The 23,887-nt window shown below is 39.1% G+C and overlaps 1 protein-coding gene across 2 annotated transcripts in view; it reads right to left on the bottom strand.

The window, feature by feature from the left end:
• Positions 1–23,887, bottom strand: part of SLC2A13 (solute carrier family 2 member 13) — a 161,623-nt gene that overhangs the window by 22,135 nt on the left and 115,601 nt on the right. For both annotated transcript variants that reach the window (XM_057417791.1, XM_057417790.1), the window contains exons 5-7: positions 23,026–23,189; positions 18,273–18,393; positions 6,977–7,102 (exon numbers count right to left, since the gene is read on the bottom strand). In XM_057417791.1, coding sequence (XP_057273774.1) covers positions 6,977–7,102; positions 18,273–18,393; positions 23,026–23,189 — 411 coding nt within the window. The remainder of the gene's footprint in view (positions 1–6,976; positions 7,103–18,272; positions 18,394–23,025; positions 23,190–23,887) is intronic.

The raw sequence follows: 23,887 nt of genomic DNA, 5'->3' as shown, positions 1-23,887 counted from the left end.
CTTCATTAGGGACTGTAGCAATAGGACAAGGGGTAATGGGTTCAAACTTAAACAGGAGAAGTTTAGATTGGATATAAGGAAGAAGTCCTTTACTGTAAGGGTTGTGAGGCACTGGAACAGGTTGCCCAAGAAGGTGGCAAATGCTCCATCCCTGGCGCTGTTCAAGGCCAGGTTGGACAGAGCCTTAGGTGACATGGTTTAGTGTGAGCCGTCCCTGCCCATGGCAGGGGGGTTGGACCTGGATGATCTTAAGGTCCTTTCCAACCCTAACTATTTTATGATTCTGTGATGATTCTCCAAAATAACTTAAAATTGTGATGTCTCAAAGGTTTGAGCAAGAAGATTAGCTCAAAGGATCAGAACATTAAAATTGTATTGCTACCTACTCGTCACTAATAACACAGGCTTCATCTGTGATTGAGGGGACAATATTCTGCATCACTTCATCCTTCCATTCTTCCTATTTGCTCCTTCTAGTTAGCAGAGATGGCATTACAATATGTGTAGATTTCTAAAGTTCCTCTTCTACCTCTCTAGGTGTCCAGAATCACATCAACATATGCACCATTAGACTGTGATTACACTAATACCCTCCCCACAGAAAAGAACTTGTGCCTTAAAGTTTGGGCTGACAAAGACTGTAATCAGTTTCAGATCTTTTTTTCATTTCTGTTTTTGCATATCCCACTAATGTGTATCTGATATCATTATGCTGAAGTACATACTTGTAATCAACTAGGACAAATAGAACTGTGTCCTGCCACCCGGCTACTCCAGGTTTCTACACTTACTGGCAATGGTGAAGATAATCAGAATTTAATTGTATTTTAAACTGCATATATTTTGATTTTCTTTCCAAAACGGTCCCTGAGAGGAGACTGGGAATTCCATGTTCTGATTCCTACTGAAGTGATGAAGATCAGTAAACATTTATATATATGTTTGTATGCTTACTGTCCAGAAAGAAATTTCTCTAAGACTACTGGTTGTAATCGCAGCTCTTCTGAGTGCTGCTGATGCACATGCAGATGTCACTGTTCTGTAGATTCTGCTACTTTCCTGAGTCATTTACTCCCTCTACTTTTCTACTTTGCAAATGTGAGAACCATAATTCTATGCATAATCTTCTTATACTCATCTGAAGAATTACTAAGAGAAATACCAGTTTCTCCGCTAACTGCTGCTAAATTAAGCAGCATTTCCTAATGCAGGCGCTTGTACCAAGATTCCAAATCATCATTTCAGCAATAAAATCTTCTACCAATACTTCCTGCATGAGAAAACAAGCAATGTCTACCCACAGAGAGAGGAGTACTTCATTCCTGGAAGGCTGCTCTGGTGCTAGCCTTCGTGTGGTAACAGGAAAGGTCCAAATACCCGTTCCCCATGACACACCGAAAATAACTCCTCAGTCTTTAAATGTGTGAATACAAACATACATTTTTTTGGCATCAGTAAAGCAGTCACAGCAACTTTTACAAACGTACTTGTCACACTGCAAAAGCATCTCTATAAGACAGTGACTAGGAAAACAAGCGTAATGAGCTTAAATTTGTCTTTATTTACAAGCAGCACAAGGAACCTGACATTTCTAGAAAAATCTAATGTTGCTACAAAGAAAAAGTATTGTAATCACGTTCACAGTCTCACCTGCCATGCATTAGAGAACAAGCAGCACTGTACGAATGTAAAGCTCCCCAGAATACTCCCAAGGCCGTGACAGACACTGGCATGTCCCCCGTTGGACATAAAGCAGCCTGTCGCCTGGGAATCTAGCTAATGAACTCCCATGGATTTTTTTAACCACTGGAATGTAGTTAGAGTCCAGGCTCGAACACCAAGGTCGTCAGGCACATTCCTGCAGTGGAAACCCTCCTGAAGCTGGGATCCAGGTCTGACTGCCTCCCTGTCCTGATTCCTCACGTTGCCTGGGCAGTTTCAACCCACTGGTCCTCAGAGCAGGTTTCCAAGATACAGTGAAACTGCTCAGCAAACTGATGGGTATGAGCAACAGGCACACAGTGACACCAAACAGCATTAACGAGCATCTGTAAACATGCCATTAATCTCACGCAGAAAGACGGAGCTCAGGAGAGCACTGGCCAGAGGAACATGAAGAGCTTTGCAAAAACAGAGCTCTTTTTGCGCTTGCCTTTGCCCTGGATACCCTTAGAGAGGGGAATGCTTGTTTATATTGACGAAAGCAGGATTCTCCATGAAGCATGAAACTCCCAGGGCAGGGAGATGTTCCTATAATGAAGTTAATAAAAATGGCTGAAGAAAGCAAATCACTGAGCTCTTCTTCCTTTATAGATTTCTGTTCCCAGTCATCCTCCTTCAGGGACTGTGGAGACCTGCCAGCTAATTTTGTGGACGGGATGGATTTTAGGCTTGTCTCTGATCTGCAGATGATGTTATTATTTCTTCATAATTGTTTACTGTATAAAGTCAACATCTTTTTCTCCAGAGGGAGATTGCTCAGAGTCACTCTGAGAGCCTTTTAGCTTGCAGTTGTGGGCCTGCTGTCGTCTTGACAACATACTCATGTCAAGGTTAATGCCATGTCAAGGCACTAATAGTAGCTCCTTCCCTTGCGTGGTTATTCTTTCAATATTAATGCAATTTGAAGTTACTTCTAGAGCATTCCTGGCTGGCCTTTAGAGTTATAGCAATTACAGGGACAGAAGTTTCAAGGTTTCTGAGAGTACTGCGGGAGTAATTGCAATTGTAGGGAAGAACTAGATTTCAGTTTGTGCCCTGAAAGCACAGAACTGAAAGCAATCACCTCCACATTCAGTCCTGGCTGAGAGACAGACTCTACCCATGGCTTCTGTTGTGCCACCTGACCTTCAGATTGGAAGCTTCCCACTGCATCCCCCCCCCCCCCCAAAGTGAGATAATGCTTCTTATCAACTTCATGGGGATTTTATAATTCAGTGTTCATGAAGAGAACAGAACTGCAAGCCTGTCTAGGCTATTGCTAAATGCAAAACTTCCCTAAATATTGGAGAACAGTCTCCTAACACAGAATCCTCAGAGCACACTGAGAGAGAAGACACAGCTGCTCTTCTTTTATTACAAAGTGAATAATTTAAGAATATTCTTGCTCACTGCCTTGAAACCATCCTTTATATGTCCCTGGGTAGAGCTGGAGGCAGCAAGGTCTGCATGTCAACAGTTGTTTTGTTACCTGGTTCAGTAATACCAAGGGCAGCAAAGCATCTGACTGTGCTGACGCCTGGGCAGGACGCTCCTCTCTGTGTTATTCCAACACCAGTCAGGCTTATGTAACTGACTAAATAATAAAAATGACACCTCCATTCTTTATCTTACATGCATGATGCAAGTGTACCCACAGCACATTGCCCATACTGCTTCAAGGCCTGCCTCGGACTCGATCAGATTTATTCTCGCACGGTGTCCCTCCCTCAGGGCTGCTGCTGGCCACCGAGTTCCCCAGATTCAAAAGAACCCAAATGCTATAATTCTCCTTGAAAAACATTTGGATGCTCTCATTGTGTCCCTCAGTTTCTATGACAACCACAGCAACATACACAGCCTTGCTGGCAGCCACAGGAGACTGAAATCTCTGCTCGCTTCCCTCCTCTCCCCAGAACTTCTCAATGTAGAATGTACCATCACCGAATAAATAAGATTAACAATAAACACAGAGGGGTGGTGTCTAGCACACCAGGCTGGCATTGGGGAAACATCTTGCAAATAAAAATAGGTTACAGTATTTTATGATAACAATCAAAACCTTGCCTGCTATGTCAGTGTTATTGAAGTACCCTGAGACCAACCATGCAAAGAAGAACAGTGTAAAGCTAGGAATACATAAACAGGGGGGTTTTCTATGCCAGCTTGGATGGCTGCAGAGAGCTATAAAAATATATAACAAGGCCTTCTCTGTTGGTGCCTCTTCGTACCCCTCACCTTGCTGGTAGATTATACATCAGGAATAGATAAGCCCCTGAGTGAATGCCAGGACAGTTGGGGCTAAGATGCCCCTTCCCCCATCCCTGGCAGTGTTCAAGGCCAGGTTGGAGGGGGCTTGGAGCAACCTGGTCTAGTGGAAGGTGTCCCAGCCCATGGCAGGGGGGTTGGAAGTGGATGAGCTTTAAGGTCCCTTCCAACCCAAACCATTTTATGATTCTATGAAGATGGCTACAGAGCTATGGGGCTGCACACACATCATACGATGTGACCACAGGCACATCTCCATGGCTGCAGCTCACAGCTTTCTAGTGGGAAAATCATAAACCAAATGTGATTGCAGCAGCAGTGAAATGCTCTGCATGGCACCATCGATCTGAGTCCAACAGAAGCCATTTCTCTGAACCTCCTGCATCAGGCAGGATACTGAGAGCTGCTGCTTTCACTAACGTTCAGGCAAACTGAGGTCCAACAAATCCCAAACAAATAGCTCAGGTCTTCCTTCTCTCCTGAGTGAAATTAATGGCAAAATAAATTTGCCATATAAGGCCTCCAAGTCTGGAGGTTTTACGCCATTTACTCATTCAGCCAATACTGGATGGCATAAAGCCATCAGAACACAAAGAAGTTACAAAGAGGCCACATGTGGTAACTATGGTTATAAACTTCCCATAGATGACAAAATCACCTTTCAAATTACTAAACCAGTCTCTGATTGTTAAAATATCACGTATTTTTAACATAACTACCACTCAGTGTCTAGCTTGTGACAAAGTGACTTTGTGAAACAAAGGGTTGCATTTTCAAGCATCAGCATGGTCATCATTTCTTCACCACTGATGTTAGTTTGTCTTAGCACTGGTTCTCCCTATGCTGCCAGAAAGATACAGACAATTCCTGCTGTTCTGAGACACAACTGGGGATGTAACTACACCATTTTCACCACAGCACTTCTTTGCACTTGGTGGGGAAATCCTACAGCTTTGTGGGGCTGTTTTGCTGTAAATCAGACTGAGGATTTGAGGAAGATGAGCGGGGGCAGGACATACAAGAATGTAAACCCTTGGACGCCAAAATCTGTGGGGATTCCCTCTGGACAAGTATGCAAAAATACACGTATCTGTGAGGAGGAGGAAGCAAAACACTTCCCTGTTCTGCAGGGCTTGGAAGGCACAGAAGGCGCCACCTGACATTTCACAGCTTGAAGGAAGAGCTTTTAGAAAACTGCCTGATTACACAGACCAGGGGGAGGTGGGATTAGAAATTAATGAAATAAGCACCAGAAGTGGGGATGAACATTTAATCTTTGGAAAAAGAAATGTGGATATTTCATTGGTTTTCCATCTTAAGGCAGAACTCTGATGTCTACCAATGTAACACATTTAAATTTGTTTTGCTCTCTCTTGAAAGATTTAGGAGTCTTTAGGCTATGAAATTATTGTACAATATGGAAATAGTATAGTTTGTAGTATGGAAAGGAAACACTTCTTTCCTAATTTTCTCCAATAGGCTGTACAGCAAGTAGTGCTATGTGAGAATGAATCACGACTATAAAAGGATTACTGATGCACATATTTACTATGTTATACAGTAACACTGCCTAATAAATAAAGTTTTATTTTATCTATCAACTACTCATAACAAGTTTATGTTTCTATTTATGTCTTCCTGTGTGCTAGTACGATGTTGCTAAGCACAGACATGTTACTTAGAAATAACAGCATATATGAAATTAAAGTTTACTTGGAATACAGAGATATCTGTTACCTTATGAATATGACTATGAGAGTCCATCATGCAGAACGCAGCAGGATATTAGATAATATGCAAGATATGTTGTATGATGCAACATTGAAGAATAAGCAAGAAGGACGAGATTTTGTAGTTTTCACAGTTACATATTATTTAACAGTAATAGCCCCCAAATCACAGTGCTTTTAACGAGGATTCCAAAAAATATGAGCTATCCTTTTCTCCATCTGGAATGAACTGCTAGGCATAATATTCTAACAGTACTGTAATTCAGAGGATAGCAATTTTAGAGTAATTTTATATTAATGATTCTACAATTAGTAGATATTTCCATAGCTTCCAACCTTTGTCCAACATGACTTACTGACACTAAGGCACTTGGTTTAACTTCAAAACGCCCCCCCCCCCCAGCCATCACACAAACCTTTGCCTATTTCCAAGTATGTTTATGGCATGTGGGTGGCACAGCTGAATTATGGTGAGGAGGTTTTATCAGCAGTAATTACACATTTTATCAGCAGCAATTATATAATTTCCTTGTGGCACTGAACCATTCTAAACCCTAATCCAAGCCATAATCATTATTAAAGTATTGATGAAGCCTTTACAGGATGGTGCTCCAACTCATAAAGGCATTCCTTAAGAACAGTCAATACTTCAGAAAACCTGAAGATTGATGTGGTGCTTAAGAAAAAGCACCTTAAGGGGTATGATGTACTCTGAAGTTGCACTGGGATTTACCTACAAATGCACACATTCTTGCACACCAAGTGCAACATACAACATGATGTCAGTTTTAAGCACAGGAACAGAGTAATCTGTGGCCACAAACTACGCTTTGATAATTAGAAGTTTTCAGATTTGTATTATTTTACATTGTTCAGCTGAGCAACTTGGTTTCTTTAGCAGGCCAATACCAGAAGTGTGGTTTAATTCAAGCCTTTAAAAAGAAAATTAATTCAGAGGGCTTTAAGTGTGCACCTAGGGAATATGACACCTTAAATGAATGAAGACAATTAGGAAATTTTCCCTAATTTCCCTAATTGCTAGTGTACTTTTGCCATAGTTTCTATGTGCAGACTACATCGAACTGGCTGCACATATCAGGTCAAGGCTTTTATTTAGAACAGCTTTTAAAATGTAATCACCCATTTTTGACAATGGCAAGTTATGGTTTTTTTTCTTCTAACATCGCAAGAGTAACACCTTACATAAAAGCAAAAGTATTCTCAATAGCAAAAAAACATCAGTAGAACACAAGACCAGAAAACCTTGAAAAGGGACATACCTGCCCCAAGCCGCTTTCGTTGTAGAATCTTTATCAACAGGAACACATGAGGACTCAACAACACTTGATTTATTCAATTTGTAGCAGAGACCACAGTCTGGATCTAACATACATCCATTGCAATAACTGCAAGAGAAAGAAATAAATACATAAGCAACACTTTAGTCATTTGTACATGTCAAAACCGACAGCATCTCCTAATCAATCTTGGGATTCACATAGTCAAGTTGGCAGTGTTGGAGACAAGACAGTAAAAACTGCCAAAAAAAACTAATACAGATGGTTTTTGCCTTCAGTACCACACTTTGGTGGCCCAGTTGCAAATCTCCCAGTGACACCTGATCAGGCTGTAGGGGAATTCACTCATGGAATGAATTTTAATTAAAAAAAGACGTATTTGGGTTGAAGAGAAAGAATCATACATAATACCTAGTAATCAAACTGAGATTTGGGCACATACAGATCTGGAAGTCAGTTTGACATAATCATACCATGTGTCTCCATGTGGGAACTCGGAGCCTGAGTTCGCTTTATGTTCCACAGACACAGTCAGTACGTCAATGCAGCCAATTCCCATACAAGCATCTAGTGCCCAGAAATGTCCTGCCTGTCCTTCACCTGTCACTGTAGAGTGTGCAGTGCTCTTGCACATCATTCCAGTGCAGCAAACTTGCCAGGTCCATACAGACCTTGTCTCTGATTTCCTTGGGAGTCTCAAATGAGCATGAGATCTTACATTTAGGCAAAGTTTCCTCAATGCAATCTAGCATATTCAAGTGACTAGACAGTAAAACTGTTCTCTAGGCTCCACTGGCTGTACTGATCACATCCCCACTGACTCTACTGGGAGCCTAGACACCAAGTGCCCTACAGATCCTTCACTTAGTCTAAATTGCCAATTCAGAGATACATCCTCATCAGTAAGGCCCCTAATATATTCTAAGGGATAACTTTAGGAATTAAAAATAGGAGAATAAGAAGCTGTAGAACATGGAGTAAGCCTGGAAATCTGAAGTTGAAATTAAACTTTGAAATGTAACCCCTGGAAATGTGTAATTAAGGTGACCAAAATAGCTTCAACACATATCCCTGTAATGGAAAAACCAAGGAAATAATCCTTTCTGAGCAGGTATTTTTATCATAACAATGACTTAGTGAATGAAGAAATAATCTGCTCAAGCTACCATACCATTATAGGAAAAAGTAAAAGTAACTGTATAACAAAGTCCCAAGAAACCAAATCAGTAAAGTAGATTATATAGATTTTAAAAGTTTGAAAGTACATGCTTCAAACCTAGTCATTCAAACTCTTCTGACTATGATGTTTCTAAAACAGCTATAGAAAGATCAATTCATATGGTAGTTGGCCAAAAAGAGGGCTGGGAAAGTGTAAAAACCAATGTATTCATTTGCATTTTCCTACTTCTCCCAAGTTTCAGAAATTTGTGCTCTTTGTTATTGTGTTCTTTCCTTGGGCTTTACTGAGTATCACAGAATCGTTTAGAATGCAAAAGACCTTTAAGATCTCCGAGTCCAACCAATACTCCAGTTGGCATTCAACATAATAAAGGCTGCAGGATTTCATGTCATGCCAAATGCCAGAGGTTGTATTACTCATAACAGTTTAAATAATTTAAAATTAATATTTTCCACAGCTTTTCTGAAGCTTGTCTTTCAAAGTTAAATGACAAATACTTATAAAGCCTTTATCTTTCAGTTAGCATTGTCTGTTATTAGCTATCTAGTGAGTTCATACACTGTCTTTGACTTTAGGTTTTAGAGACAGGCCCAGTTCATGTCAGAGGAAACCCAGAAATTCAATATATAATACTTTAAACCCTTTCAAATCTAACTCCCAGCAGACTTCAGAGAGGCAGCTGTTGCTCAGACCATCTTGCATTCTTCTGTGCCCCATTTTATTACTGACATAAAATTTTTATAACACTGCTTTTTTTAATATAAAGATGGATGAGCATTTTCCTCCAAAATTCCAACATATATACATTACAACTGTTTTGTACCACAGTAAAGAAATCTGTATCAGTTAATAAGGACGAATGATCACTGAAGATGCAGCATGAAATAAGCAAGGAAGATTTTTTTTTTTTGAGAAGCAATTTGAAAACAACCAAAAAAATTAATGTGCTCAGGCTGTTTACTCCAAACTTCTCTCTCGAAAAATGGAAATAAAATATATAGTAGTTTCAGGCTTATGCTCTTCTTCACTCTAGCCCCATTGCTATTTCCTAAAAAAAACAGGTTAACAACGTAAAATTGACTGCATATTCTCATGTACCTGCTCATATTCATGTAAACAAATTAGGGCACACAATATACCAGGAAAAGAAATGCACAATATAATACTTACTGACATGTAACTATCCACTATTCACATATAGGTATCAATTAGAGATCTCCTTTCTGTCCTTCTTATCAGCACTCCCCATACATATCCAAATATATGTCAGAGTATATATCTATAAAAATACTGATACTTCTTCAGATCTACACCACGGATCAGTCATGGCCTTTAAAGCTCTATACCAGAATACTCTAGCATGTCTATTTAGGAAAGGAAACTTGCATCCAATTATAAATGGGAGACGTGTTTCCTGTACTTTATAATGAAATATTTATATTTGTGATAAGGTTATGAACTAGTGTCTTGGAAAAAAGTTCCTCTGTGAAGAGCCAGTTGAAAATTCCCAGGATGACTGCTTATCAGACTGACAACTTCTCAAGATTGAAATACCTGAGAGAGATTATCTGATCTTTATGAAAAGAGGCAGCATTACAGCAGGAAGGTTTTACAACATGCCTAGTTCTCTCCCTGCTTACCAGCTGGGCTCCTAGGCAACCCAACAAGAAGACAAGCGCCTAGGCTTCAGACAGTTCAGCCCATGTAGCAGAATAACAACGAGGAATGTGAAGCTGCAGAAGTCCAAAGATCACATAATTTTAATGTTGGAAGGGACCTCTGGAGATCATCTACTCCAACCCCCCCAAGGCAGTACCATCTAGAGCAGGTTATACAGGAATGTGTCCAGGAGGGGTTTGAATCCAGAGATACCCATCTTCTTTGCAGCTCAGTGTCATGAAGTCTACAGAATAGAAGTCTCAGTAGCCTGGCCTCTCAGATTATTTGAAACTGCCAGGGAATGGGATTTCTGGGTTCCCACTTCACTATCAAAGCATATTTACTGACAAGCAGATGGACCTTTAGAACACCAGATATCCCCAAACCTGCAATTCCTCCCTCCAATTCTGCTAACGCAGTCAAGGCTTCCATGCTCTTACAATCTCTTCACCTGACTAAATGGGAACATATGTGTCGGGAAAGCCTGACAGCACTAACTTCAACGTCCGTTGCTAGCAGTTTCTTGCCAGTCCCAGTACCAGCAGCTTTCAGAATCCTCTGCTCTGGAGCAGGCTGCCTGTTGAACTGTTCCTGAGGTTACAGGTGCACCACAAAGCTCACAGTACCACCTTCTTTCATAGGGAACTTAAACTATAGAGACAAATTAATTGGCCAGCTGTGCACATTATCTTGAAACCAAAATTACTGTTTTCTTTCTTCTTCCTAACGATGTAGTTTACTGCCTCTACTGCAGTCTCTAAAAAGATTGAATAAAAATACTGACATGCTAAAGTGATTCTCCAGATGCCAAAGAAAGGTTCACAATTGCTTCTCCCCCTGCTTTTTCTCTGCTGCTTGAAATACTTGGTAGTTGCATTTGGTTTGTCATTATATTTTGTGCTTTAGATTTGTAAAATGACCTTGTAAGCAATGACTTTCTTACAATTCTCTTAATTTGAGCTGCAAGTTGCATCTTACCACTCTTTGTCAAGTGCTTTTGCAGTAAAAGACCTTTGCCCAGTGCCCTTGTGTCATGGTTTAAGCCCAACCGGTAACTTAGAACCATGCAGCTGCTCGCTCACTCCCCCCTTTCTTCCTCCCCCAGCTTCTGAAGGGATGGGAAGGAGAACTGGAAGAATGTAACTCACATGGGTTGAGATAAGAGCAGTTCAGTAACTAAGATATAACACAAATCACTGCTGCTACCACCAATAATAATAATGATAAGGGAAATAACAAGGGAAGAGAATACAACTGCTCACCACCTGCCCACCGATACCCAGCTAAACCGAACAGTGATCTAAGCCCTTCGGGTAACTGCCCCCAGTTTATATACTGGGCATGATGTGCTGTGGTATGGAATACCTCTTTGGCTAGTTTGGGTCAGGTGTCCTGTCTTTGCTTCCTCCCAGCTTCCCTGGCAGAGCATGAGACTCACAAAGCCCTTGGTCAGAGTAAACATTATTGAGCAGCAACTAAAACCACCGGTGTTATCAGCGCTGTTCCCAGGCTGAAAGTCAAAAACACAGCACTGCACCAGCTACTAAGAAGGAGAAAAAATGACTGCTACTGCTGAACCCAGGGCACCTTGCTCTGCAAGTGACATTTCTCTTTTTGTCACACTATTCTGTCTTTTTTTAAGCTGAACCTCAATTTCTAAATTGCTCACACATTAGAACACATTTCCTCAATTTCACTTTTGCCACATTTTAAAGAGCTTTCAACTTCGTCTTCCATATGCTGTTACCCAATTATATAACTATACCAATATGTTCCTGTCATCCAGTTACAGAAATACAAACTGAGCTTGATTGTATATTATGGACTCTGCAGTCCTTTTCCAGAATGTAACACCTGGTTTCATAATATTCTACTACATGGGCAGCATGAACACTCAGAGTATAAAATCATCCACAAATACAGACATTTCTTGGGGACAGACTCTTTCCATCTGTTCCGCTTTCATCATCTTCACTGAGCACATGCTGCACAATGTATGTGAAGTAGTAGTCATATGTGAAAATCTGATACACTCACGACATGCAAGTGGACTTGTATGATCCTAATGGGTCCCTTCCAACTTGGGACATTCTATGCAAGACAGTTTGTCCATGTCTTGGTCTTCAGCACCACTCTGGTTGCATTTGTGGCTTGCCGAACTAACTGCTCCTGCTCTGTCTGATGCAAATACTCATATTCCTGAAAAAAAGTTTTCCTCACAGAACCGTAGGAAGAATAAAAACCATCTGAGGTTTACTCTTTGCTCTCAAGATCGGTTATGCACACAATCCTCTATCTCCCTTAGCATGTGGTATAGTTGCTTTCCAGTTCCTTACAGAAAAATAACAGACTGGAATCAAGTTTTCCTTGTTTCTGTCATTGTATTCTTACAGCCAGAGAATGCCTCTCCCTCCAGCCCCAACTGAAAGAGCTAAATTACAGTTACATTCAAATATGATCAACCCTTTCTCATCTTCAAATCAGGCTCTTGCTCCATCTAGTCTATTGAAACTATTCTTCAGTGACTCCTTCCCAGGTAAGAGTTCCAGACCAGTACTGAGTCCTTGTCCTTCTCTATATGCCAGCCACATACAAATGCAATAAATCTTTAAACTTTCCTTAAACCTTCTTTTCCAAAGATTCACATACCTCAAATAAGCAACACAGTTATATGTACTTAGAGCGACTGTTTTCAGCCTCTTGATGTTTGCTACTTCTGCTTTAGACCTGAAGAGGACCCCAATGGCTCATCCATTTTTCCTACCTACCATAGTCCTAGACAGGAAACTACTCTCTATAAACCTTGCATTGCTCAAGTTCTTAGATCATCATGGGTATACCACTACTACTATAAGCTCCTTGACAACAGACTGTCCTGGAATGCTGACATCACATGAAAAGTACCATATTCACAGTCTACTTGCATATAGGTATCAATTATCTCTTGTCCTTGATGATCTTTTTCTGAATTTATATAGCCTCCAGCACAACAGCTTCCTGATTTCTGCCTGTAACTGATTAACACAGATAATAAATAACAGAAACAACTGTCTTACACATGGCTTTATTTTGAACATAATGACAGTCTCTGTAAAATGCTTGGTTTTAAAAGTACTCTTCCAAAGAGACCCTACGCATAGATAGACTCTGAGCTTTTAGGTAGATGAGGTACAAACCTTGCTTGAACTGGATTAAAATCATTCTTGTGTGACTAAAACCTGCAGCTCATATAAAGTATAACACCATCACTTTGGAAGATTTTACAAAATAATTCCATAAGCATTGTTCCAACTTTTGTTAAACAGCAAAGTCTTAGAAATATTAGCAGAGACGTGTGTGTTAATAGGTTACTATATGAATGACATCTTGTTCCTTCAGTAACGCAGAGCTTGATTCAAAGAGAAAGTGGAAATGTTAACAGTGTCACAGCATATGCATTACACTCACAGATGTTATAGTTCATGAAAGTCACTTTTTAGATCTTCGTGTTTTAAATTGATGGGAAGAGTTTTTCCTCATTCACATTAAAGATGCTTACTACATAGATCTGATGTATTCCTTCCTATCCCTTCAAACTTTAAATTGAATCACAAGCTTTGATTCATAGGAGAAACACGCCAGCAAACGGAAAATTATTACCAAGCAACATAACCTTATATTATCTACTTAATAATTTCAAGACTATGTCAAGGTCATTTTACAGTTCTAGAACATAAACTGTCCATAAGAATTTTAATTACATTTTGTAAGAGCCAGCAAAAGTATCCTCAAACACTCTTTATCTTTTTATATACCCAAAATTTTCTGACCTTAATAGCAGAAACACATTACTATATTTATTATTGGAATTCTGGGTTATCAGAATGACCAGTGACTCAGTTACTTTGATATTAGAAACAAAAAATGAGAATGATAATTTAAAAAACACTGGTTCTATGATACAGTAACAGCACGAAGAATACTGATGTCCAGTTTGCAGATAAATCAGATTGCTGATGAGTTAACTCAAGTAAAATAACGAATATACTTATCGGATGGATCCTAAGGCTACTAAATACAATAAACCCATCTTCAGTTACTATGTTAACTAAGGTTTTCAGGACTGAGCACAACCTTATACTTTTGCTAAATTTACAAAGAATTCTTGCCAATTAGCTATCATGTAAAACTGCTATGTAAGAGTACTAAATATTGGTGTCTTTATCTCAGTAATGTGTATTTGTACAATGAGCTTAGCAACACTAACCACGTGAGGGTGACTAATTCAAAGATGAACAACAGAGCCCTTGTGTGTCCAGCAGAGCTGGCACCGCCTGTATTATTTTAATGAAATTCTGCAGACAATCAGTTTGAGAAGGGACTCGAGAAAATTCTTGTGGACAGGTACCATTTCCCTAAGATTAACACAGAAGTTACCATTTTCATACAGTAACTGAGGTGAAAAATACTGCTTAAACAGAAAAAATTCACTGCATGTTTTCTACAGCTGACCAAGTCTCAAGAAGTGCAGTGAGACAGACATGAATGAAAGGAGACCAAAAGACAAAGAATACGCAGCAACAGGACAATGACACTTTTCCAGAAATAGGTGAATGTCCCTGAGAAAGGTCAAGTGGGACAGTCACACCCTTGATTCTTTGCAGACTGGGAAAAGGTGGTAGGGTAGCTAGTGCACAGGACCTCCTTCCAGAACAGGCAAGTCCCTGGTAAAAGCAGGAACATGTTCATAGAGTTCTGAGTGGTCAGAATAATAGGAATGGCTACATCATCTTTTCATTTCTAAGATGACAAATTTGGGGATGGTGGGTTTGATTCCTGAATTTACCTCTTGAGCTTCTGTGTGGCCTTGATGAGTAACAGATTACAACTGCTGAAAAGATTAAGATCAAAGTGGCTGTCACACTGCAAATATCTGAACAATCTCACATGGGCTGAGTATGAAAATGAAGTTTGATGTAAGGATGGCACACAGAAGAGTGTTCACCTTGCCTTTCCTCAGCAAGACACCCACCCATTTCCACCTATGAGGAGGCAAAGTGAATTTCAGTGTTCGGGTGTCCTGCTGGATTTGCATTATTTCCATGATGTCCTTGTGACACATAACTTTTTTTTTCCCCTGATTTATAGATTATCTTTTGTCTGTTGATCAACTACAATATTGTACATCTCTACTCCAAATGAAAATATCTTACTTGACATTTGCAGCATATCTTACTGGTTTGCTTTCTGCAAACCACATACAGGTTACTTGTAACTCCGTTTGCTCAGCACAGCTCTTTCAGAATGCAGTATTCAAGCCCTAGGTGCTTTTTTGAATTAGGACTGCGACTGTGTTCTTTATTTGCTAGTCTGTTCTATCTTCATTGTTATGGTAGAAGCTGGAATTATTCTGTGCAGAGGAACATGGATCTGAGGGAACAACAAATAAACAAGACTGCCGTAGCTCTAAGGCTTCCGTAATGGACACCCACTCTTAGTGTAACCCAAAAGATTTGCAAACATAAAACCCATTTCTATGATACTACACAGTATCAATGAAACTTCTGTCAGCAAAATAAGTTTTATTGATGTTTTTATAACTTATAGGTACACTTTGGCAAAGACAACTATATTTAGGAAACTGCCCCATACTGTGAGATGGCCAAGCTGCAAACAGATTTAGACTCTTAGGTATACCTCACCTCAGAGAAGCACTGCATCACCATTTGATAAAGAAGACTATGAGCTGCATCTGTGTAGACACGCATATTTAGAAGAGGTTACAGTGGCTACAGGGATATGGCATTATGTGTGGATCTTCTGAAGTCCTGCTGTCTTTTGCTTTTCCAAAACTTTCTGAGACCTCTTTAAGGCTTGCAAGACACAACGCTATGCAGTATGAGATGCCAACAGTTATACTGTAGCAAGCTAAGACATGGATTAAATAGTAAGAGACCACTGCTCTTACATTACTTTATTTTGATTTGATCAGATATCTTATTTGTAACTAACCTTACAGTAACATTTGTTACTCATAGCACTATCTGTACAGCTCCTTTAATGCCTTTAGAGTAACATAAAAAATATGCAAGACTGGAATTATGCAGAGTAGTTTTTTATTTCCAAATCCTCAGGTTTGAGAACATCTGACTCAACTCCGTAACTGCCATGGGGAACACCTCCAAGGCCACAAGGGAGATAGAGGTGAGCCTAGGCATATTCCTATCCTGAACAGCTACTTTTCCAAGTCAAATATAACATATGATTATATGTCAACTGCTCCAGAAATAATTAAGATAAAAGAACAAATTAATGTATATTCTCTATGTGTAGCTACAAGACCTTGGCAGAAAGGCATGCTGAAACTGAGCTCCTCTAGAGACATCACTGAAGACAAAATGTTTAACATGTTTTTTCCCCTTGATCCTTGCCAAAGGCAGACAGTATTTCTTGCACTGACTTCTGCCTTGGCTGAAGACACCTGGAATTTTAAGGCTTCCTGCTCTGGAGTCAGTGGCTGATATCACCTCTCATAATGAACACTAATATCCATGCTGAAGGAATATTCTTCCTTTGACTCTAGCAGGGTCAGGGCTTGGTGATGTTTTGAAGCATGAAAATTGATATCCCAAATATAGTTTTAGATACATAAGTGTGAAAATACTTCTTAACCATATCAATCCCTATGTTTTTTAATCCTTTCAAATAGCGGGGTGCTGTAGCCTCATTCTGTGACTTGTGGGCAACTGCATCCACTTACTAGTTTCAACTCTCCTGACTTTTGTGTCTCTTAACTAAGGTACAGTATCAGATTAAAACAGTAACATCCAAAGACTTCTCATGTGTTGCTCATCATTTCACATGTTCACTTTAATCTTTAAATAAGAGAGCTCTATTTCAAAATGCTCCCAAGTGAATACACTTCAATTCTTTTGCTGCTCTTTTCTAGACCATTTGAAGTTTTACTGTATTTGGTTTTGCTCACTTCATGTCTGAAATAGAAATAATGACAGATTAAAAGTATTCCAATAACTCACGAAACAACATATATCTTTGCTAGAACTACCTGCTGTAACTGTTCATGCTTTTGCCCAGAAGTGCACACCAAACAAGCTGCAGCAAGCCTGAATTTCCTTCCTTGACCAGCTGTGGTTAACTGGAAAATGAAAGCTGTGTCAAATAATTTTTCATTACTTTTTAAGCTGGACTACCCATATTTCTTCTACACAGATTTCATACTGTTTCAGGTCCTACAGTAACCTAGATTTATTAGATAACACATAATGAGTTCTGGTGCATCCAGACATCCTTCCCAAACAGTTAACTGAAGTCCTAGGCGAATCATTCTGACATCCTGCTATTAATGTTAACATATTCTGAGAGGAGAGCATTTGGAAGCTCTTTCCCCCTTTGCAGCTTTTAACCAGATTACTTGTCATTTGAAAGAGCTGTATAGGCACATCTTAAAAATGGCAAAATATAGTTGACACTGCAGTAGAAAACAAGTAAAATACAGGGGGTTGCATGTAGGAAACCTCATATCTGGTAATATCTAATGTTGCAGTTATTAGTACCTATTTACAGTCTTTTGAAGGCCTTCTGCCCCCTCTCCAGGCATCTATAAACCTTCAGACCTTCAGAATCTTTCACCTAAAACATTATGCTGTCATATGAAAAGCCATGAGCCATATTTTTAGCCAGTATCGCTCAGAAACTGTAAGTGTACCTCTCATTTCTTGATATGTATCTGCATTGCAAACACATGTAAAACAGATTTTGAACATAGGTGATAATTTCTTTAGACATTTAACCAACCTCTCAATATGGAATTTTCTAGTCTGCCAGCTAAATGAACATAAGAGCACTCACATGTGAATAAAAACCCCACAAAGTACAGGGAATACACATTCTGAATACTCCAGAAGTAATGTTATCTAAAACTATGATTGCTTATGAAAGTGCATCCTCTACCTACTATAGCAAAAAGGTCAAAAAAATCACATTTATTTTAATAGTTACTTGGTCTGTAGTTATCTGAAGATTGTATTTTTCCGCTTAGGAAAACAAAAGGCAAGAACACATCTTCTTGAAGAGTTTACAGCTGCTACACAACAAATGCTCCAAGTAGATGAATAACAGCAAGCATTTTTATAAATTAGTTATCAAATATTCCTGACTTTGTGTTCACTATAGGTTGCAGTAGGTGTCATATAACAGAGGGGATCTCAAGTACGGAGTTTGCTGCTTAGCCACCTTATTTAGACCAAGAAACTCCAAAGAATTATTCAGAGCATTTAAGCAAAAAAGTCTAATTTTCTGTATGGAGGGAAGGTAGGATCTTAACTTTAGGTATCTAGCTTAGCTCCTTTTACAAGACTGAGTCTCTTACACTAGTTTGTAAAACGGAACTAATTGGACACAATCTTGAAGAAGACTGCACGAATGATCATGAAATCTCACCTGTATTTTGTGCAGGTAGAGTTTTGATGTGAAGGATCTGATGGATTAAGTGTGATCCTTGGCGAGACCTGAGCTGATAGCAAAAATCCCGAAGCTAGGATAAGGATTGCTACAGCAGTACCTAAAAATACAGATAAAGAACAATGTGATACTTTTCTTCAGAGCACACAAAATAATTCTCTGTTGAACTGAACTATGCTTGGGAAAGCAAGGCACTCCATTACCATGCATACAGCATTCACTAAGGAGTTATGATGAGAACCTAAGAAAAATACCCTTTGTTACATCCATGCCTTGAATTGGGTTACATGTTAAAGTCAAGTGCATCAGGTTTAATATCCAGATATTAAATTAATACACTGGGACCTTTTTTCTTTAAATGTGGAACTGAAAACTGCACAAGTTTTTACCGCAAAGGTAAAATTTACGGTGTCTTTGAAATCACCACATGACTCCCCCTTCCCACACCCAGACTTGCAGTCTTTCCTATAAAACAGAAAATAGCATCAGCCTTTTCAGTGACTCTTCTTGCCTTTGTGAAAAGAGAGAAATTTGACTTTTCATAAAAATACCACAAAAAAGCCCAACGGCAATTTCTGATCTTGTTTCAAAGAACACACATAATATCTGCTAGGAAAAAGCCCCCTTCTACGTATTTGCTCCTGTCCCCCCCCAGCAAATTCCTTGTGCACAAACCGGGCAAAATGACAAGAGGGAAGATGGCAAAAAAGGTTCATACTTTGTGCAGCAGGCCATCACTAGAACATAGCTCACGGTTTTCCTACCTTAGTTGTCACACTGTATTATTTTAATGAATATACTTCACTACTGCAACTATCTCAAACTAACTTATAAAACCTTCACATCTTTCCACTTGATGAGGCATTGAGTGCTCGATTGTATAAAATACCCTGTATACCTGTTTGTATACTATTTATGTGGTATGTCACATGTAACATGTATAGACTGATCTAAAATACAGAAATAGTAATAACATTATTTGTGAGTTAGTTACCAATACTCTAATTAACACTACCCTTACCATACAAAACCCAATGCACAAAGCACTGAAGCACATCCCAGGCAATACACATTTAGAAGTGTGCAGTGATTTAGCTAAATGACTGATGGCAAATTAAGGATACTGCATTTGGTGGATGAAGGGCAGAGGGGATGTTTTGATTGACAGTTTCAGGAGTGGGTTTGATGGTGTTTTTAATGAGAAAAGCAAGAGTTTTCTAGGTGGCAAGCCCACCAGGTACATGAAAAACTTTTTCTGAGATATAAATAATATCTTAAGTACCAAGAACTTAGTAATAAAATTATTCATAAATGTGTCTGTGCAGCAGTCATGGCTAACAGGCATACATACGAACTAGAGGTGACTGGGCCACACATTTGCCTCAACTGAGGCCACTAAAACTTTAAACTTAATCACAAACTATATGTGGAGAATGCACCTACAGACCATAAAATGGGATTTCATCTTATTCTAGACTTGTCTTTGTACTGCTATGGCTAGTAGGTACGGTAATAATAATCTCAGTTTTCTGGGCAGGCTGGATATTGCACTAGATTTACTGTACTTTCAAAATGCCATAAACTAGACAGCAAATGTCCTTAGAAACGGCCTATAACCTTATTTATATTCATTCTATATATGCTTTGTCTGTCTTTTAAGTTAACAAAATACACTAACACTTCCAGCACCTCTGCAAATGTCTTACTTCTTTGGAAAAAAACAGCATATTTAAGCTTGGCAAATGAAGTTTATTATATCTTTTCATTCTGTGGTAAGTTTGTCTATGATGAACAAAACCATGCAATTACAGAACATCATTAGCTGAGATGAAAAAACAAACAAACAAGAAACATGGAAATATCTTGAAGATATTTTAGATCCTCTCTGTTACAAAAAGAAGAGATACATTTTGTTTAACTACCATCATGCTTTCAAATTGACAATTTCTGAAGTGGAAAAACACAAATAAAATGGATCCTGCACTTGTCAAAATCCCTGCATGTTTCCCAATTAACAGCTTGGAAGAAAGAAATTAACTGAAGAGCAGAAGAAAGATAATGAAACACTGACAAGACATAAAATGGATGGCAAACTAAGAGGAAACAGTAACTGTAGTAAAGAGAACGAAAAAGATGTGGGGCTTTTTGGTTTGTGTTTGTTAGGGGTTTTTATACTTCTGCACTGACCTGAAAGGCTGAGTTTTTCAAAAGTTGCTAATAATAAGGGTACATTAAATTCAATTTAAAATAGCTCTTCCCAAATGTTATCAGAAAGCAGGAGAAGCTGCAGGAGTTCACAAATTAAATCACAGTATGTTGGCTTTTAATAAAAATCTTAATATTACTCTCTACTGATTATTCTTGTAAGTTATCATCTAATAAACATCACATCCATTAAGTTTTACAAAAAAAACTAACCCAAATTGTTGCAGCAGCAGGCAAAGTCAGTAATTTTGACTTATTTTTATGTAACAGGAGACTGGGGCATACATGGCTTCTCCAAAGACCAAAGAAGCAGCCAGCAATATCTCTGCATGAAAGTTAATGTCCTTAGAAACATAAACCAAAGTAGAACAGTCAAATATAAGCTTACCCCATGAGAAAACTCATCATGCAAAACAAATCCATCAGCAGATTTAGTAATCATTTTATTAAATAGCCCTCTTGCTAAGGAAAACACATCGTATCCACTACTACGTAGATCAAAGTATCAAACACTGCATTAGAAACTTCTAAATAGTACAGACAAATGAAACATGATTTCATTACTGTCATTGTTTGTATATTCCTTCAGGTGGGACCTGTGATAAAGACCACAGCAAGCAATGCAGCACGGCTCAAGCGATGCTGCTAACAGCCAGAGACTGACCACAGAAGACAAATGATTTTTACCAATCCCTTTGTGTCTAAACATCACAAACAAATAACCCTTGATTGTATTATACCCCTTCGTTAATTCTGTGCCCTATTTCTATATTCTCTCTTATTCTATGACTAATATGTTTTGTAAGAGACATACCTATTTTTCAAATGTATGGCCTTTGAGTATGTTAACTAGAGCCAAAAAGCTAAGAGCTCTGTCATTGTGTACATCCACATAGGAATCACACCTATACAGCTGGGTCCAGAAGAGTAACAAAGTCCTGAGTGGCTGGCCAGAGTTCTGCAGTTATTTGGGCCATATATACACACACATATACATATATATGCATACATGCACACATACATATATATATAAAAATACTCCATCCCAAGAGATTATAAAGGAGAGGTAGTACCAGAAGTACCAGTGCACTGCCAGGAGGGATCCGTTTTGCAGGAAGACAAGCAAGCAGATGAGTACCACAGGGGAAATAAGGCATTGAGCATAAGGAATGGTACAGAACTGGGTCTTTCCTCTCTGAAAAACTTGGCAGTGCCTGGGGGCACAGAAGAACTTACAGGAGAGATGATGTATTTTAACTGATCTGGAGGTAGACTGTGATAAAAGTAGTGATTTGAGATTTTGTCTCTTATTTTTCAAAACATGATAAATGTGCTTTTCCAATCTCCTCTGTCATGGGTACATTTCTAAACTTGGATCATGAAAAACACTTTATGTTTCTTGACTCCAAATCAAGATGGTAACAAACAAATACAAATTTATTATAATTTGGAGCACCAAGCTGCATGTTTTGATTTACAGATTTGGGTAACTCTGTATCAAGCCAGACACTGCACTGTGCTGTCTCTGTTCTGCCTATATAAATGCATTCAAATACCACGAGTGTTGATTAACTCCCATCCCTTGGGAACTGCAGATGGCCAGCAACTTGGCAGGTGGTCCCCCACTCTGCTGTGTTGCATTAACTGGAAGTTTGGATCCCTGACAGCAACAACAGAACAAAATACGGAGACATTAAACCTTTTCAGCTGAACACTTGTGAACGCTATTTCAAGAGGAGCAGGAGCTGTTCTTGGAAATGTCTGAACCTTTCAGTCAGAGGCAGGTATCAGTCACAGATCACTTATGGCAGAATAAGAACATAATGCAGTAGCAAACAAGGACTTACTGGTAAATAGCAGAACGCAGCTGAGCGTGGGCAAGGCTGTTTGCTCTGCCTTTTCCTGCCTCCAAGAGATTGCTGCCTGATGAGTTTTCAGTGTTTGAATATTTGGACAAAATCTACAATTCTAGAATTCTCTCTTTTAGTATGAGTTAAAACCACATTAGTGTAAGTACAGAATTTACTGTATTGTATTTGAGACAGCTCTTCAAATAACTGCATAATTTTTTAAAAGGGCCCCAATGGCTATGTGCAATGTGCTTTCTCTGGTAATTCTTGATAAGATGTTCTGAATTCCAATTAATGAGCCAGAAACTACGGATCACATACGCACATGAGATTTAAAAACTTACCACCTCTGAGGTTACAAGTATTTGAGTACTTATACTATAACAAAAAAGTATTAACAAGCTAAAGAAAAACTTTGTCACCCTTGGCTTGAAGGAGAAAAACTGCACGTGAAAAAATTACATGCTAAACCTCTTTTTCAAGCTAGCCTTTAGCTGTGGCGCTATACTAGAGGTCTTGAAAAAGCCATATGATTTCAGAGAGAAGATGGGATGAACATTGTTAGTTTAAAGAGGACTACTTTGAAAAAAAACTTTTAAATTTATTAGTATTTATTTGGCATTACTTTATTTTAATTTTATTGATGATAAAATACCATACACTAATTAAGCACTCACCTGCTAAGCTACCAAGTGTAAGTTTCCGGCGACCCATTCTTTCAACGAGCCAGACTCCCACTAGAGTAAAAATGAAGTTTATAAATGCTGTCAGTGCAGCCAGCCAGATTGCAAGCCTATCGTCTTCAACTCCTGACATCTGCAAAATGGTAGCACTGTAGTACCTGCAAACAGAGGGAGAGACAAACCAGCACCGTTAATTTCAATCTGACTCATGTTATAGTTCCTGATTTTAAATCAAAAAAGATCATAACAAATATGAAGTGTGACTTCCTGAATAACACAGCCACAGGCTGACACCCAGTTACCCTGGAAAGCAGGCATAACCTAGGTATAACTTGTGCTTGAATAAAGCTTTGACTGGAGGACATCAGGAGACGAACTGTCATTCTTTTGGCTGGTTAGGTTTTCAGCGGTCAATCATACCCTGCCAGAAATCGGGCTTTTGTTTTTATCTTACATTAATCCAGCTTTCAAACCCAGCTGTTGCTTCATGCTCGCTCTTCTGCTAAAACGTGGGATTTTAGCACTCTTGTGCACTGTCTTAGGAAACACAGCTTGAAAATCAAATATGTTTTCATTAAGGTCCTGTTAAAGGTCAGGCAGAGTTAATCTATGGCATCCAACATACTGCAAGTGACACTCACAACCTCCTGGGTTTAGGTTTTGCAAGTTTACTTCACTGCCACTGATGCACCGGAAACCCTCTCTCTTGTACTACTTTTGTCTTAACCAGAACACGATTGCTTTGAAACGCCTTGGCACCATGCTGCATGGATACGAATCTGCTCCCAACAGAAGGATGTCAGAATTTTCTACCTCTCTGAGAGGAATCAATCATTTCACGTAAACAGTAACTCAT

This window comes from Pezoporus wallicus, unplaced genomic scaffold (genome assembly GCF_028554395.1).
Source record: "Pezoporus wallicus isolate ANWC-B61680 ecotype Strahan unplaced genomic scaffold, APGP_CSIRO_Pwel_v1 contig_5542, whole genome shotgun sequence".
Lineage (NCBI taxonomy): Eukaryota > Metazoa > Chordata > Aves > Psittaciformes > Psittacidae > Pezoporus > Pezoporus wallicus.
This window is presented reverse-complemented; position numbering and strand designations above follow the sequence as displayed.